The following is a 16311-nucleotide window of genomic DNA, read 5'->3' as shown; positions in this document are numbered from 1 at the left end:
GCGGCGTGGCACGACGCCTTGGCGCTGGCTCGAGTCTGTGCGCGTCCCGGCCCCCGCAGCCTTCGCAGCCTCCGCAGCCATCGCCATGGTGCCCGTGCCCGTCATGTCCTCGAGCGTGCTCTCGCTGTGCCGCTGCGTGCCGGCCGTGCCCACCGCGCCCCGCCCCGCCTGGGCGTCCTGCAGCAGACTGTACCACTGCCGGGCGGGAGTGCACGGCTACAGGCCGCGACCCCACCAGCCGTTTCAACGTAAGTCGACCGCAATCAAACGTGTAACCCCGCCGTGGATCTCTGGAAATTCTCCGGGGAAGTACCACGGCCGGTCAGACTGTCGAATGCCGTCGTGCGGTGGTGGTAGTCTGGAAGCTGGTGTCGTGGTTTCGGCTGTCTGGCCGGTCGGGGGACCCGAGATGAAAGGGGGAGGGGGGCCTTGATCTGATTGCCGGCGGTCAAGCCCGGCCGGGCCATTGAAGCACAACACTCTGGCCTAGAGACGAGAGAGAGAGAAAGAGAGAGAGACAACCGCTTTACTTGTGTTGCAGTGGACGGGAAGAAAGTGGAGGCCCGCATCAAGCAGAGCAACTTCTACCGGCTGGTGGAGGCCTTCCGCGCGCACGGACACAAGGCCGCCGCCACCAACCCGTACCGCCTTGCCGCCCCTCCGTGAGTGCAGCACTACGACACTGCAAGGAGCTCGACCACGAGTGCCAGTGACTTGGGAGTAACTCCAGTTTGTTGACGCGCAGGGCTGTCCCGGAACTGGAGCCCGCTCGGTATGGCCTCCGCCCCGATGACGCCGTCCTCGCTGACGGCATCCTGGACGCGCCGTGCTCCAGCGTGGGCCAGGCCGTGGCCTTCCTGCAGGAGGCGTACTGCGGCGCCATATCCACAGACACCTCATACCTCGAGGTGCGTGACTGCAGCCAAATCATTTCACAATTTTTACCAGTTTTCGTTTATTTAGTGACTGATCTTCTTTCAGGACGAAGAGCGAGAGTGGCTGGCGTCGCGCCTGGAGCACCTCATCTCGGAGAAGGTGGCCGACGAGCAGGCGCGCGCCGTGTCCGAGGCCATGCTGCGCTCGCAGGCCTTCGACAACTTCCTCGCCACCAAGTTCGTCACCTTCAAGCGCTACGGCTGCGAGGGTGCCGAGGCCATGATGGCCTTCTTCCTGCAGCTCCTCGACTCGGCCGCCGAAGGTAAAGAACGACGTCCGTCAAGGTTTTGAGTGTCAGGCGAAGCAGGCAAAGCAGGCGACTCCATCTCTCTCTCTTTCTCCAGGTGGCCTGCAGCAGCTCGTGGTGGGCATGCCGCACCGAGGCCGGCTTAACCTGCTGACGGGGCCGCTGCTCATGGACCCCCGCATCCTCTTCCGGAAGCTCAAGGGACTCAGTGAGTTCCCCGACTCCGCCAAGGCCACGGGGGACGTCACTAGCCATCTCAGTAGGTTGCTTGATCAACGTGGTACCGAGCGCCCCCTCTTTTCACTGCCACTAACGCCTCTCCCCCAGTCAGCTCGGTGGACCTGCCGGTGAAGGGCGGCGCCTCCATGCACGTCACCGTCCTCTACAACCCCTCGCACCTCGAGGTGAGTGAGTGGGACGACAGTCGGGCGCCCGCGGAGTCGAGGATAGGCAGACCCGGCCGACAGGAGCGCCCGCGCGTGGCCTACTCGCATTACCATTACCATTAAGGGCCAGCTCATCCGTCGTGCTTTGCCGCTTTGCGTCCGTGTCCAGGCCGTGAACCCCGTCTCCATGGGCAAGACGCGCGCCCGGCAGCAGTCCCTCGGCGACGGACACTACGCGTTGGCGGAGGTGCGGCGCTGGGGCGACAAAGTGCTCAATCTACAGGTGAGTCCGCGGGGCCGCGGGCGCGGGTTGGAATACCCAGGCCGCTCGCGCTTCTCTGACGGCCGCGGGTTGTTCCTCGTTTCCAGATCCACGGAGACGCCGCGCTCCCCGGCCAGGGCATCAACCAGGAGACGCTGGCCCTGAGCCGCCTGCCGCACTTCGAGGTTGGCGGCTCGGTGCACCTGGTGGTCAACAACCAGGTCGGCTTCACCACGCCCAGCGAGCGCGGCAGTTCCTCCCGCTACGGCACGGACCTGGCCAAGGCGGTCGGCGCCCCGGTGCTTCACGTCAGCGGGCTGCACCCCGAGATGGTCGTCAAGGCCGCGCGCATCGCCGTGGAGTACCAGCGCCACTTCCGCAAGTGAGTCTACTCGCCATCCAGCCAGCTTTCTCCGTAGCCCTTTACAGGGGACCTGTAATTTCCCTTTGTTTGGCGCAGGGACATTTTTGTCAACATGAACTGCTTCCGTCGCTGGGGCCACAACGAGGTGGACGACCCCACGTTCACGAACCCCATGCTGTACCAGAAGATCCACGCCGGCAGGTAGGTGAGTGGCTGCTGCGCCGGGACCCCGCTACTGGTCCGGCTGCGGCGGTGTGTCAGTGTCTCCCCATTGCAGGAGCGTCCCGGACACGTACGCCGCGGAGCTCGAGCAGAGAGGCGTGCTGCAGCGCGAGGAGGCGGAGAAGACCGTCTCGGCGCACACGGCGTGGCTCAACGACCAGCTGCGCGGCGTCGAGGACTTCGTGCCCAAAGTGAGAGCCAGCCTTGCGGCCTTCACCGCCATGTCCTCCGCGTCCACGTCGCTGAGCGTCGCCGCGTTGCTCTGTTGCAGCCCTCCTACTTCCAGAGGCAGTGGACGTCGCTGCGGCAGCCCGAGGCCGCCGTCACCGCGTGGGACACGGGCGTGGACGTGCAGCTGCTGCGCCACATCGCCAACAAGTCCGTCGCCTACCCGGAGGGCTTCGTGAGTGCCACATGGGCTCGCACATGGGTGTGGGAGTCGTAAGCTCCAGCGAGGATTCTCTCCTCTTTACGCACATCTGCTTCCAGAACGTGCACCCCCACCTGCAGAAGACCCACGTGGCCGCCAGGCTGCGGCGCGCGGAGGACGGCACCGCCATCGACTGGTCCACCGCAGAGGCCATGGCCTTCGGCTCGCTCCTCGCTCAGGGTAAATGGCGGAAGGGAGGAAGAGGAAGGCCCCTTGCGGCAGGCCAGCCCGGCCAACCCGCCGCACGCGGGCGTTGCGGTGTTGCCTACCCGAGACTTGGCAGGCGCCCGGCCGGCCAGGAAGGCCAGGAAGGCCAGGAGACCGACGACACAGTGACCGAGTCCTTCTGTCGCCAGGCTTCGACGTGAGGCTCAGCGGGCAGGACGTTGGCCGCGCCACCTTCTCGCACAGGCACGCCATGCTCGTCGACCAGGCCACCAACGACATCTACATCCCCCTGAACGCGCTGCAGGAGGACCAGAAGGCCTTCCTTGAGGTGGTCAACAGCCCCCTGTCCGAGGAGGCCGTCCTGGGCTTCGAGTACGGCGTCAGCATCGAGAGCCCCAAGCGGCTCGTCATCTGGGAGGCGCAATTCGGGGACTTCTTCAACGGCGCACAGATCATCATCGACACCTTCGTCACCAGCGGGGAGAGTGAGTAGCGCCGAGTCTGCTTTGTCCAAACGCCTGCCGTGCAGCGCGTCAGTAGCTGTCTTGCTGCGCAGCCAAGTGGATGCAGTGCTCGGGCCTGACGATGCTGCTGCCGCACGGCTACGACGGCATGGGGCCGGAGCACAGCTCATGTCGCCTCGAGCGCTTCCTCCAGATGACGGACTCCAGCGAGACCAAGCCGGACGGCGAGGACGTCAACTTCCAGGTGGCCAACCCCACCACGAGCGCGCAGTACTTCCACTTGCTCCGGCGCCAGGTGAGAATAGCGACGAGGCAAGGTGTCGCTTGCCCTGTTGTTCGAGTGCTTGAATGTGGACGCGTTTCTCTGGCAGATGCTGAGGGGATGGAGGAAGCCGCTGGTCGTCGTGGCCCCCAAAATAATGATCCGCATGTCCGAAGCGGCCTCTAGCCTCGTCGACATGGGGCCTTCCACAACGTTCAAGCAGGTCATCGGTGAGTAGCCGAGAGCACAGCGATACCGACCCCAGTCCTGAGGATCTGGGTTCGAATCCCGTCGTTACTTTCCGTTTTCGGAAGTCTCTTCCAGTGCGACCTTAGCGGGTATTTCGGTGTTGTTGTGTAGGTGATGTCGAGGTTGACGCGCTGGCGGTGGAGAGGGTGGTACTGGTTTCGGGCAAGCACTACCACGCCCTGGCCGCCAAGCGGCTCGAGCTGGGCCGCAAGGACGTGGCCCTGGTCCGCGTCGAGGAGCTCTGTCCCTTCCCCGTGCACCACCTGCAGCAGGAGCTGGCCCGGTACAAGAAGGCAAAGCGTGAGTACTACTGCCCTTACCTCTCATACCCCCGATTGCCACCATTTCCAAATACGTCGGCAATTTTCCATTTCTTTCGTTTTAAGACTTTATATGGAGCCAAGAAGAGCCGCGTAATATGGGCGCTTGGACCTTCGTCAAGCCTCGAATGGAGAACATGCTGGGACGAAAGGTAGGAGCCATTCCCATGCCAAGCATGATGCGTATTGCCACATTCGAGCCTCACATTGCTATCTTTCTCCATTTTGCCGGTTAGATTTTCTACACGGGAAGAAAGGCAATGGCGACGCCTGCGGTCGGAGTTGGTCTCGTTCATCAACAAGAGGCAAGAACAGTTATTGAAGAGCCATTCACAATCAGTCTGTGAGAAATGTGCATGATGTGTGAAGCTGAATTAGGTCAACAAAGTTCAAAAGAATACATTATTTAGTCAGAGCATTTCCATACGATACATCAGTTTATTTTTTTTACTTTTATGCAAGCACATTATCATACACAACATGAAGGTTCAATTTTGTCTCGAAGTATGTTACTTGCTAAACCTAACAATAATGTAAAACTTGAAATGTGGCAGTTTCCCACTGTAAAAGGACCATGATATACTTCTTTTGAAAGGAGTCTGAACTGACCCAAAAGATAGTCCAACATAAATAAATCCAACTGAAATTGGTACAATGTGCTTGAAGAATCGAGACTCCATAGATAACTGATCACTGTACATTTACTACACGTCACACTGATACTTGCCACTAAACAGTAGATTTATTAATAAAACTATTAAGGTATCCGCAATACTTGCACATTAACATGGTGGGGATGAAGCTATCAGGATGCTATATTCACAATAACAATCATATGTATATGAACTTATGACGTCAAACTTAAAATCCCGAACATAACTTTAAATTCACACCCCAATAAATTATCTTTCTCAATGATTAATCTACAGGTCAGAAGCAAAACAGTAAATAAAACATGAAAGTTATCAACATATTGGCAAGAAAAGTTTAAGATTTAAAAAGAAAAAAAAAAATTAAAAAAAGGGAAACAAAGCATGAAAGTCAACACCACAGCATGTGATATTGAGCGTTCCAGAGGTCAACCACTGAGCACTAAAGTACTATACCACTTGACTTGGCTTTCTACAACAGCACTATGGCACACAACACTGGATACTTTATGAGTTGATTTTAAACCATCGATAAAATAATTATCAATTCTTCCCATGGAATATGATACTCTCTGTCAACTGTTGCAAAACTTCAGGACTAACTCCCAGGAGCATACCTTAACACAGCAAACAGAAAAGAAAATGGAAAGTTGGGTCTTGCCGGCCTGTCCAATATCACAATCATTATCAAATAAAGAGTGGAGTTACATCAGTAACTATTCTCACAGTTGCTCAGAACAAAGTTGGCACACAAAATGCCTTTGCAATGCAGTTTTCTAACAGAAAACCATGTCTGAAATCTCATCAAATGAGAAAGATGGACAATTGATTTTCTTATAGTTGTTTTAAAATAGATCCAAAACAAATTAATAACCCAGTTTGACAGCTTTGACACATTTTGACAATGGAGGACCAAAACCAGTGTTCTTGGCTTTAAAGTTAAAAAATTATAAAATTTGCTAGAATTTGATTAATGATAAGTTTTGCAGTCATTAAAATTGATAAACGTTTCATGCAAGTCAAAAACGTTTAATGGAGCACAAACAGCACATGTTAATTTAACCTTCAGACAAAACAAGCAAAATATCTCTGTCCTATGTAAAACTTAGCAGAGACAAAGTGCTTTTGTTTACAAAAGAGGGTGCACAATTTACAAATTAAAAGCAATATTTATGAAATCCATTGGAGTATGAGTCTTAATTCTCTTCCAAATGCCCTTGAACAATGCCTGCAGGCATGCATTACAGTATAGAGGAACTTTATCCTGCAGTGCTTGCCTGCAAGCAAAATAGATCCATTGTCAACCCCTCAATAATTACTTTGAAAATACAAAATGTTTTATGTACAAAACAGCAAGTTATTGCAAATACTACGACACGGAAACACATGCCCACGGGCTACTTGGCTCAGCTCGACCCTCCAATGCACCTAACACATGGTTTCCAAGACTGGAACTGGTAACATAGTTTCAAAAGACTTGAAGCTTAACAGCAAGACCTCAGAGATACAAACATGAAAACTTCCGACCAACATAGCTCTGGGCAAAATAGAGTGGAAATAACAGAGGAAAGGGAAGAAGCTCGTTCCACACACAACTTTATCACATATGTATAACCCCAGAAAGCCAAAAAAATTTATTGCTTTCATTCTAATTAACAAAAAAAAAATGCATTATCTTGAAGAATGAAGATATGCAAATATCACGACCTTTTGAGATAACCGAAACATCCACCTATTTAGTTTAAGTTCATTTCACCTTCCACAGGAAAACATTTCTGCAGTTCTAGAGTGCCAAACAAATGAAGGTAAATTTACAAAATGCATTTCAGTTGTAGCAACAAAACTTGCAGCATTGCTAGGTCATTGGTGGGTACGCCATTATGCTTCATGCTTGGGATGGACAATTTCATAATTCATTACACAGTACAAATTAAATGAAACTTTTAAATAATTATTAACACTTACACAAATGATATAAATCTATATTATGTATATGTACAAAACAGAACATATTAATGTTTCTGTACCTGAAGATAAACATTTTTAATCAAACCAAAATAAAATTCATTCAAATGAAATGAAAAAGAAAGAAAAAGACAAAACAGAAAAACAGTAGAAGTATTTTAAGAAAACTATTTTTTTTTTTTTTTTTAAAGATCACTCTTAACTAATATATGTACACTTATACAAAAGAGATTCTTGAGAGGTCAAGTTCATCTCTGGGTCATACATTTAAACTTCACAAAATAGGCCAGACATCTATTCAGTCCACCCATCCACACATGTATGTATAAGCCTGTTGAAATTATGTACACAAACACATGCACACACACACTCACTCTTTGAACACAGATTCTTCACACAAGACCAACAAGTAGGGTAATTTCAACCAAAAAAAAATCAAGCCTCCACAAACCACTCTATTAAATGTCTCCATTAACCCTTGGTCTACATGGCATAACTACCTGAAAAGCCTGCCATGCCAAATAGTAAAGAATGTATGCTACTCATCCATGGCAGTAGGCACAAAGGCACTTTGTCAACTTGATAACACAGGCTGAAAATTATCTTGATAGTTTCAGTCACAGACTTTGTACCTCACTCTTATCGCAAGTGGTTTACTGTTATGAGAAATGACGATGTGTGTATCTTATCACATTTATACCTCAATTTATTTGAGAGTAAAAAAGAATGTTGAATCACTGGATAAAACTGAGACATAACACATCAGTACTACAGATCCACAAGGATTAGTTTAATGGAGCATGGAGTGGAAGAAACTTTTCTTCTCTCCCAGGTGATGGCTGTCACATTACATAATTAAGAGCCTGGGCAAGAAGCCTTATTTTGAGGCAACATCATAACATCATGTAATATGCACTTTACAGATAACCTTCACTTATCAATATTTTCTCAGTCACTCACACATATACAAATAAAACATTACAAACTAAAGTGAAAACATGATAATCTTCAATGCAGAAAATTCATATGCAACATCAGAGAGAATGCAAGAGTTAACAAAACAATATAAACAAAAGACATACTATAAAAACAAGGTATCACAGCACTGAATGGAGGATTAAAAATAAATGTAGCTTAATCTCTGATGTAAGATTTTAACAGACGTCTTGCGTCATAGGAGAGCTACAGGCAAGTTAGTCAGTTTGTGTCCCCCTCTCCAAACAAAACTTTACAAAACAGAAAAAAACCAAGATTGCAAAATTGGAGCTACTATCTAAGCAACAAACTGAAAGACAGATGAGCCACTCTACATCTTTTTCAGAAATAGTTCACAATTCAATTCCCAAAATGACAGCCATCACCTGCATACAAATTCCTCATCACAGCATGAGGTTAACTGCTCATGCCCTTCAGTGTGGAGGCTTTAAAACACTTCTCAGTTCACCATGAGTGTGTGAGATCCTACAGGAGCAGCTGAGTCATATAATGTGTCAGTGTCTTGTGTGGGCTCTCCTTGAAGTTGACACTGATTGTTTAATGTGCCCGCACCACAGTCACAGAAAAATCTATGGACAGAAATTCAAAGAATTAGTTTCCAATGAAGGATGTGAGTAGGGTACATCTCACTACAAATCAAGGCGTTTCATAGTCACCTGTCATGACGAATGAATTCAACTGTATGACCTGCATGGCACACCTTAATGCAGTTAACACAAATAGCATTTCTATCTGTTGTATTGCATGTCTGACAGCGATAGAAGTCATGCATAGGAAATGACGTATAGCTGGAAATTTTGTAGAGGCACTGGCCATCAGTCACAGCTTTCTCAATGGCATCCTGATTACTGAATATTCTGTTTTCTGTACAAAAGAAAAAAAAATCATCGGTTCAAGTTTAACAAAATAATACTTTGAAGCTGACCATCTGGATACAAAATTCATGAAAACTTCAGAAAAGGCAACACTAACCTTTTAATAGAGGGTGAACCCCACTAGCTAAACACAGGCCCCCAAAGCGATTGTTGAAAATCTCATTATACTCTAGAGTAGCAGTAGCAGTGTTTGTGATTTCAACACCAGCTGCCTGCCCGTCAAAGATCCTATTCCGCCTTAGTATCGGATGAGAACCAGTGGAAATTAGAACACCCGCTTGAGCATTGCGGAAGATATCATTGCTCTCCAAAATTCCTGTTGGAAAAAAAGTAGTATGTCAAAATGAAGCAAGCAATGAAGCAATTAGAGCCCTGCAAGACTCAACAAAAATTACTCACCTTTCCCACCACTGAACACACAAATGCCTCCGTCTCTTCCATCAAAAATTTTGTTCAGCTTTAAGGTTGGGTTTGATTCTGTTTTGATCCAAACTCCAGCCATCGCATTGTCAAAAATCTCATTTTGTTCCAAAAGGCCAAGACCACCATTATATACAAGAACTCCACCATTCTGACCACCCCAAATTTTGTTACCCCTGATTATTGGGTTGCTACCGGTTCTGAAATACAATAAAGATGTTTAGTAACTTATAAAAAAGAAAAAGGCAAGGACACTAATATCAAATTTAAGCAATTATTTACCTGATTTGGACCCCAGAGTACATATGGTTAAAAATTTCATTGTCCTCTAGTCTGCCATGGCCATTATCATAGAAGTAAACACCCACTTGTTTTCCAGAGTGGATTCGATTGCGCCTCAGAATAGGAGTGCTACCAGTTGTAATCCAGACACCCGCCAAAGAGTTTGAATGAACTTCATTCTCTTCTACCAAACCTCTTCCCTTCTCATGCACATAAATACCACCATGCTGACCATCATGGATGACATTGTGTCTAACTATAGGGTCACTTGATGTCCTAATCTGGATACCAGCAAGGGCATTACCTAAAAAATAAACAATCATTTAAAAAAAAATATTTAATAAGGCAAAGAATGTTGGTAGCACACACACATTCACTTTCTACCAGTAATTCATTATTATTTCAAAAGCTCACCATGGATATCATTGTGTTCTATAAGGCCTCTTCCTTCACCAAAGATATAAACACCACCTTGCTGGCCATCATAAATTTCATTGCGCCGGATCGTGGGATTACTATTAGACGTGATCCATACTCCCGCAAAGTTATTAGAGTGAATTTTATTATCCAAAAACTGACCCAGGCCATTTTCATGGACATAAATTCCTCCAGTTTGACCGTGATGAATTTCACAATTTACTACTGTTGGATTTGCACCAGCCTTAACTTCAAAGCCAGCAATACGGTTGTTGTGGATGTCACAAGATTCAAAATAACCCTGTAACAGATAAAAATTGAATTAAAATTTGAATTTACTTATTAAAACAGCCTTGGAGCATAAGAACAGGCTTATCTGGAAATTTTAAATAAGAAGTACTTACCATGCCATTGTCAAAAGTGAAAACTCCTACATCTCGGCCATGATGGATATGGTTTCTTCTCATGATGGGACTGGCACAGTTCTTTACCCAGATACCAGCCAGGGCATTCCGACTGATCTCATTATCTTCATATAAACCCTGTGCGTAGTCTGTGACGTACAGTCCCACATTCTCACAATCACTAATGTCACAATGCCTGATTGTTGGATTGGCACCCAGTCCACTCACACAGACAGTGGACCCAACTGCAGAGGCATTAAGATAATGTCAGAAACAACAAAAATTTAGAACAGCACAACATACGAAAGGGAAAGGCACTCACCAACAGAACTACTTCTGATGATACAATGATCAACTGTGGGGCTACAGTTTTCACCAATCTCAAGCGCATAATGCTTATGATGGGGTGTTGTTGAGCCCACATCTGGAGAGAACTTGAGCGTAACATGGCCGAGGTAAGCTTGTTTGGCACCCTCAACAAACATGATAGTCGACTCTGATTCTCGGTCCAATATCACAGACTCCGCAACATTTCCTGGAGCAGCACCTACGTAAAACCAATATGAGTAAGTTCCGGTCTGCATTTGACAGGAGATAAATAAATGGATAACTTTGAACTTACCAATGAGTGAAACATCACAATCTATGACAAGAAATTCACCAGTATAAGTGCCAGAGTGAATGAAGACAAGAGGCCCATCTCCATTTTCTGTTGTAAGTTGTGAGTTTTTCTCATCTGCATAATCGAGTGCAGCTTGAATGGTGTTGAAGAAAGGTACTTTTCTACCATCAAATTTAAGGTCTTGATAGCCCTGGCGTACATGAACACCACGGTACAACTGCTGGAAGCTCACTTTCCATGGGTTAGCATGTTCACAGTCAGACACATTTTCAAATTCAAAGCGACAAACTTCTGTGTTGAAAAGTGGAACATCATATTCATACAATGACTGGTACAACTTCTTCCTGCAAAACGAGTAGAGAAACCAATTAGTGCTATGGGAAACAACAATAGCACCACATGTAAAATATAGGTTGCATGCAAGACGTACCATAGTTCCACATCATTTGCAATGCTTCGGAAACGTCTACAAACTTGACTCACACGACAGAGGTCTTTTTCCATCAAATAACTAAATACTAATAAAATCACTTCATCAGGTAGATCATGAAGAAGATACTGAGCAGCCACTGTATTGGTTTGAGCTGCAAACAAGAAAACCAATCAATATGAATGAAAAGATCAAAGACAAAAAAAGAGATAAGTAAAATGCACAATAGTCTGACAAACTTACATTCTCTTTCAACACTGCTTACTGACTGGGTTCGTCTTGGTCGTTTCCGGGCTGACACCAAAGGTGCATTATCAAAACTACAGAACACTGTGGGTGAGGTAGAGTTGTTGCTGCTTGTACTGCACGCCATGTTATGGAGGCTAGTGCAGCTGACAGTACTGGTGCTTGAGCTTGTGCTGGGCCCACCATCATTATGAGGAGGGGACTTTCGGCGCAAGTCATATGGCGGGTGGTGAATCAGGTTGGGTCCCGGTCCTGGGATACTTGCTCCTGATGTGGTGACTGGGGGGTCTGGCGTCCCAGATGAAGAAGAGCTGCCGCCACTCACAAGGACAACAGCTCCAGAGCCAGCTGCAGCAGCGGCTGTTGTTGCTGCAGCTGCTGCTGCACCTGCAGGGCTTCCCGCAGGGCCTAAAGAGATAAAAATGAAGGTTTAAAAATAAGGATGTAACAGATAGCACTTCCCCATAATAAATTGGATTAGTAAATACAGCAAATCAAACATATTTCCCATTGATTCGTCTTATGAATGCTTTCATGAAAGTAACTTCAATGGTAAGTAAAATGGTAGTGTTGTATTGTGTGGGCCTCAACAGAAGCGCCCCCACTTATTAACGAAACAAGTAAAAACAGAAGAATATGATTTAATGATCACCTCCCATAAAGAAAAAACTGTAAGAGCACAGGGGAAAAGAGTTACAAACACCACAAAAGTGGCGAAATCCCATCCACGGGTGATATGTTTGGAATCAATCAGAAGGCAGCCCGTCCGTAGGCTTTGTTTATATGTCAGGAGTTGCCACAGAGGGTACCTTCTATCCGGTTCGGCAGTAAAGGGGCTCTGGCCAGGCGTTGCTATGATAAGGACCAGCGCGCCACAAAATTGAGTTGCGTCGGAAAACGGCTCAATACAATCGCACCAGGCGTTCGATCAAGGCAGCTGCCAACAATGTACGCTTCGCTGCGAAACCTTGACCGACGTCCATTAGGCTTCCCAATATAACCTGACTGTTATGGGTAAAAATAAATTCGACTCGCGGCGGCCACAAAAGGGCCGCACAGGAGCTTCGATTCGTGCACGTCTCCTCAGGGATTTAACAAGAATTGCGCAGCAGTCCAAACAAAGTAATCTGGAGCGTAAGACTGGAATTTGTAGTGTACAATCGTATCGGGGAAGGGGTCTGGCCGTCGGGCCGAGCCATTGAAAAAGGCCTTACCTGCGTTTGCACGGGGCGGGACGGGTACTCTGTTGACTCCTTTCCGTCGGGAACGCCTAACGTAAGGGCGCGAAGGTGTGCAGGACGCGCTGGGCATTTTGAAACTGAACAAATTGACAACACAAGTAAGACTTAAACAAAGAGGGTACGTCCGTGGATACTGGCGGCCATTTTCTCCTACTGAAGACGGAAGCAATGAGAGCACGAATCAGAAATTTTCATTGCGTCACGTGACTGTGCCATGTCAACATGGAGGCTGGCGAGCCGATATTCCCAACATGTTGTACGTCAATTGCCGCCTGCTTATTTCTATCAGTCGCTTACGTTGCGAGCTTGTATATATGGGGCACAAGAGAAAGCAGGTAACTATAGTCGAAATTCTTCTTCTTATCGCCCCAGAGTAGAATATTCGGACGAATTTAACAGTCAGCTGTGCCTTGGACTTCTGCTACTACCAACCTCTCAAAAATATTTACTTTACTCTACACAACACAAATTTTGAACTACCTTTAATGTTGTTTCATTTGACAGGGATGACCCTGCTATGATAGTGAAAAGATTTTACAGTGTGTTTGTGATGATGTTCTGGTCGCCTCTGCTAGTCTATATATGCTTGGATAGAGAAGTCCTGCTCAAGGTATCTAGAAATTTAATTTTGATTCTTAGAAATTTATCTATGCTTTCAATGTACCAGTATCAGCTTGGATTTCCTTTGTTTTTTTCTCTAGACCTCATTATATCATCTTCTTGGATTTAAACTGGAAGGCCTTGTTCAAGCCCTTACTATTCCTTTGGGGCTTACCATGGTTTTATTCCTTGGATCTCTTTCAATGCAAGGGTTGACAGGATTATGGCATCTTTATACAGGTATACAGTTATTGACTTTCCATTCCTTTTTTAAGGGATGAACTGGAAAATATCTACGTTATCTGTATTTTCACCCCTTCAAAGATGATGTGCGCTTAAACAATTTGAATTTTCTTACAGAGCCTATGTACTGGGTTTGGAATATGAAAGATATTCACTTTTTACGGAGTCATGTTGTTGCTCCTATAGCTGAGGAATTTGTATTTCGAGCATGTATGCTACCTCTCTTGCTTCAATGTTTTCAACCTCTAACTGCAATTTTTATTGCACCCCTGTTTTTTGGTGTTGGTCAGTATTCCTCAGAGAGCTTTTCATGTTTGAGTTCTTGGAGACAAAGTTTCATCAATTTTTTCATATTTTTCAGCTCATCTCCATCATATGTATGACAGAGTCATGCATGCCCAGCTGCCCTTTAAACATGCATTAGCAATTTCCTGTGAGTGTATTTAATTTTTGAAGAGAGCACACTTTATTATTCATGAAGAGTTCTTGAATTACTTGAATAACTTGTTCTTTCTTTGCCTATCAGGTTTCCAAATGACCTATACAACAATCTTTGGAGCCTATTCTGCATTTTTGTTTGTGCGGACAGGCCACTTGGCTGCCCCATGCGTAGTCCATGCATTCTGCAACCATATGGGATTTCCTGATTTCTCAGAAGTTTTTACTTATAAGAATCCCCACAAGTTCATTGTTGCCTCATTATTCTTGGTGGGACTTGTTGCCTGGTGTTTCCTTCTAGCACCATTAACAAAGCCATCTTTGTATTACAACAATTTATTTTGGAAAGAGTAACTGGTGTAATGACTGATTGTTTTATTGCTGTTAATTTATAGTCATATTTATTTAGATAATTTTTGAACAGTTACTTGCATAGAAGTAACACTTCTCTAATTTTTTCTTCTCTTCTTCAAGTGGGTAATTATATGTAGTGATACTTCTGTGCCATTAATCTAGGCTGTGATTAGCCATACGTGTCTGAGAGTCACTCCCCCACCTTTTTTCTTTTTACCAGTATTGTGGTTGATGCTAATTAACATCTATATTATTTTTAATTGTTGTGTTCTCTATCATAATTGACAAATGCACTTAAAAGTGATAAATTGAAATGTAAGTTATCAAAGATGAAACTCTATACTCTCTTGGTTTTGTGGACCATTTCAAATCTTGTACTTATAATTGCATATACTGAACTCTCTGTTTTCTAGTCATTCTTATTACTTTAATTGCTGTGAAGAGGACAGATAAGTTCAAAATTTTGTGTCATCAGATATTAGAAAAGAACAATTAGTGCTACAACTGACCACATTTTAAGATATTAATCTGGTGTTGATGTTAATCTGCACAAGGCATTCCAGCACTTGATGAAAATACTTTTCAAGGGTACTGCCCTAGACTCTAAAAAGTAAACCAATAATATTCTTCAAACACTAATTGGTGCGCTTGTAGCTTCTCAAAAGCACAAGAAAAAGAAAGAGGACAAATCCTTTGTACTTGCCCTTCCCTCTTCTCATATCATAAGGTTTTGCACCTGTTGGTTCTAGCATTCTAGCTTTTATAATAGATGAAAATTATAATTATGCATGTACATCTTCCAATTAATGTAGGATAGTGGTACCTCTGCAGATTGTCTTCTAAATGTTGGTAGTTAGGGTTGATCGAAATCACCTCATTGTAAGATAAACATTTATTTAATTTATATTTGTTGACTCTAACTTTTTTAGAGTATAACTCACATCTAATTTGTATCAGAAGGAACTAATACAAAATATAGAAATTTAAAGCTGAATTGTATAAGGAAGTGTGTATTGCCTCTACTTGACTTTGATGAATTTGAACTCCAGATCATACACTCTGACAGACTCCTTGAGTTTCTCATCATAGTCAATCCATTCTCCGTCAGTAAGGTCAACATCTTCAAACTTTTGTCCTCCTTCATCTGACTGAGCAATCCACCCCTCTCTGGGTGAAAATGCAACCGGTTCCATTCCACGACAATCAAATTCCACGATTGTTTGAAATAGTCCCTCCTTTTCTTTCAGATATGGGCGAATAGATTTGTCAAGTATGTCCAATTGGTTGTCCTTTCCACAAAATTTGCACTTCAAGGCAAAGTTGCAGCTACCTCGACCAGTCTTGAGTTCCACAGAGTCGTCTAAAGAAATGTCATGCCACTTCTCCGACTCTTCATTACAGCCAGTACACTTTATCTTGACAAAATACCGGAATTCAGGTTGGGGAGCGTGAATCGTGTTAATAAACTCCAATTGAGCCTTCATTTGTAGAGCAATTTTCCCCATGCTGGCCGCAGCTGTCCGTTCTGAAAGAGAGGAAGCAGAAGCTACAAAACCAAAATAAACACTACATAACCTCACAATCATTTCCTCTGGCATTACCGCGTTAGTATTCTTACGGAGCTCCTTAGATTCCTTGAGCCGTAAAACAGATAAATTTACAGGAAGCCTTGGGTGCATACAATGTTGTCAAAACCAATCGTCAAAACTATATAGAAAGGAACAGAAAGGAAGATACAGAACAACACCAACGTGAATATGAATGTGAAAGCGGCAGAAAATACAAAATTCCGTTTTTCTGCTTTTTGTGAACCGAAAA

At 45.4% G+C, this 16311-nt stretch overlaps 4 protein-coding genes across 4 annotated transcripts; 2 read left to right on the top strand and 2 right to left on the bottom strand.

The window, feature by feature from the left end:
* Positions 1-30: 30 nt before the first annotated feature.
* Positions 31-4741, top strand: LOC117643665 (probable 2-oxoglutarate dehydrogenase E1 component DHKTD1, mitochondrial). The gene is made up of 18 exons (XM_034382675.1): positions 31-248; positions 542-662; positions 746-908; positions 982-1198; positions 1281-1442; positions 1511-1587; positions 1739-1852; positions 1939-2213; positions 2292-2396; positions 2473-2608; positions 2689-2820; positions 2907-3027; positions 3204-3500; positions 3572-3774; positions 3851-3971; positions 4102-4290; positions 4377-4462; positions 4547-4741. Exons 1-18 carry the CDS (start codon positions 86-88, stop codon positions 4655-4657), a joined length of 2793 nt encoding a protein of 930 aa, XP_034238566.1. The 5' UTR covers positions 31-85; the 3' UTR covers positions 4658-4741.
* Positions 4729-13047, bottom strand: LOC117643664 (F-box only protein 11). The gene is made up of 12 exons (XM_034382674.1): positions 12832-13047; positions 11615-12025; positions 11372-11525; positions 10942-11285; positions 10642-10866; positions 10320-10564; positions 9913-10216; positions 9499-9802; positions 9196-9416; positions 8894-9112; positions 8578-8785; positions 4729-8490 (listed from the first exon to the last, which is right to left on the bottom strand). The coding sequence occupies exons 1-12, from the start codon at positions 12926-12928 to the stop codon at positions 8361-8363; spliced, it is 2862 nt and encodes a 953-aa protein (XP_034238565.1). The 5' UTR covers positions 12929-13047; the 3' UTR covers positions 4729-8360.
* LOC117643668 (CAAX prenyl protease 2) lies at positions 12957-15487 on the top strand. Its single transcript, XM_034382679.1, has 6 exons — positions 12957-13193; positions 13363-13468; positions 13560-13698; positions 13819-13986; positions 14063-14134; positions 14228-15487. Exons 1-6 carry the CDS (start codon positions 13081-13083, stop codon positions 14491-14493), a joined length of 864 nt encoding a protein of 287 aa, XP_034238570.1. The 5' UTR covers positions 12957-13080; the 3' UTR covers positions 14494-15487.
* On the bottom strand, positions 15371-16274 carry LOC117643669 (CXXC motif containing zinc binding protein). Its single transcript, XM_034382680.1, has 2 exons — positions 16095-16274; positions 15371-16018 (listed from the first exon to the last, which is right to left on the bottom strand). The coding sequence occupies exon 2, from the start codon at positions 15996-15998 to the stop codon at positions 15513-15515; it is 486 nt and encodes a 161-aa protein (XP_034238571.1). The 5' UTR covers positions 15999-16018; positions 16095-16274; the 3' UTR covers positions 15371-15512.
* Between the last annotated feature and the right edge of the window lie 37 nt (positions 16275-16311).

Source organism: Thrips palmi, unplaced genomic scaffold, assembly GCF_012932325.1.
Source record: "Thrips palmi isolate BJ-2018 unplaced genomic scaffold, TpBJ-2018v1 HiC_scaffold_17, whole genome shotgun sequence".
NCBI classification, from domain to species: domain Eukaryota; kingdom Metazoa; phylum Arthropoda; class Insecta; order Thysanoptera; family Thripidae; genus Thrips; species Thrips palmi.
This window is presented reverse-complemented; position numbering and strand designations above follow the sequence as displayed.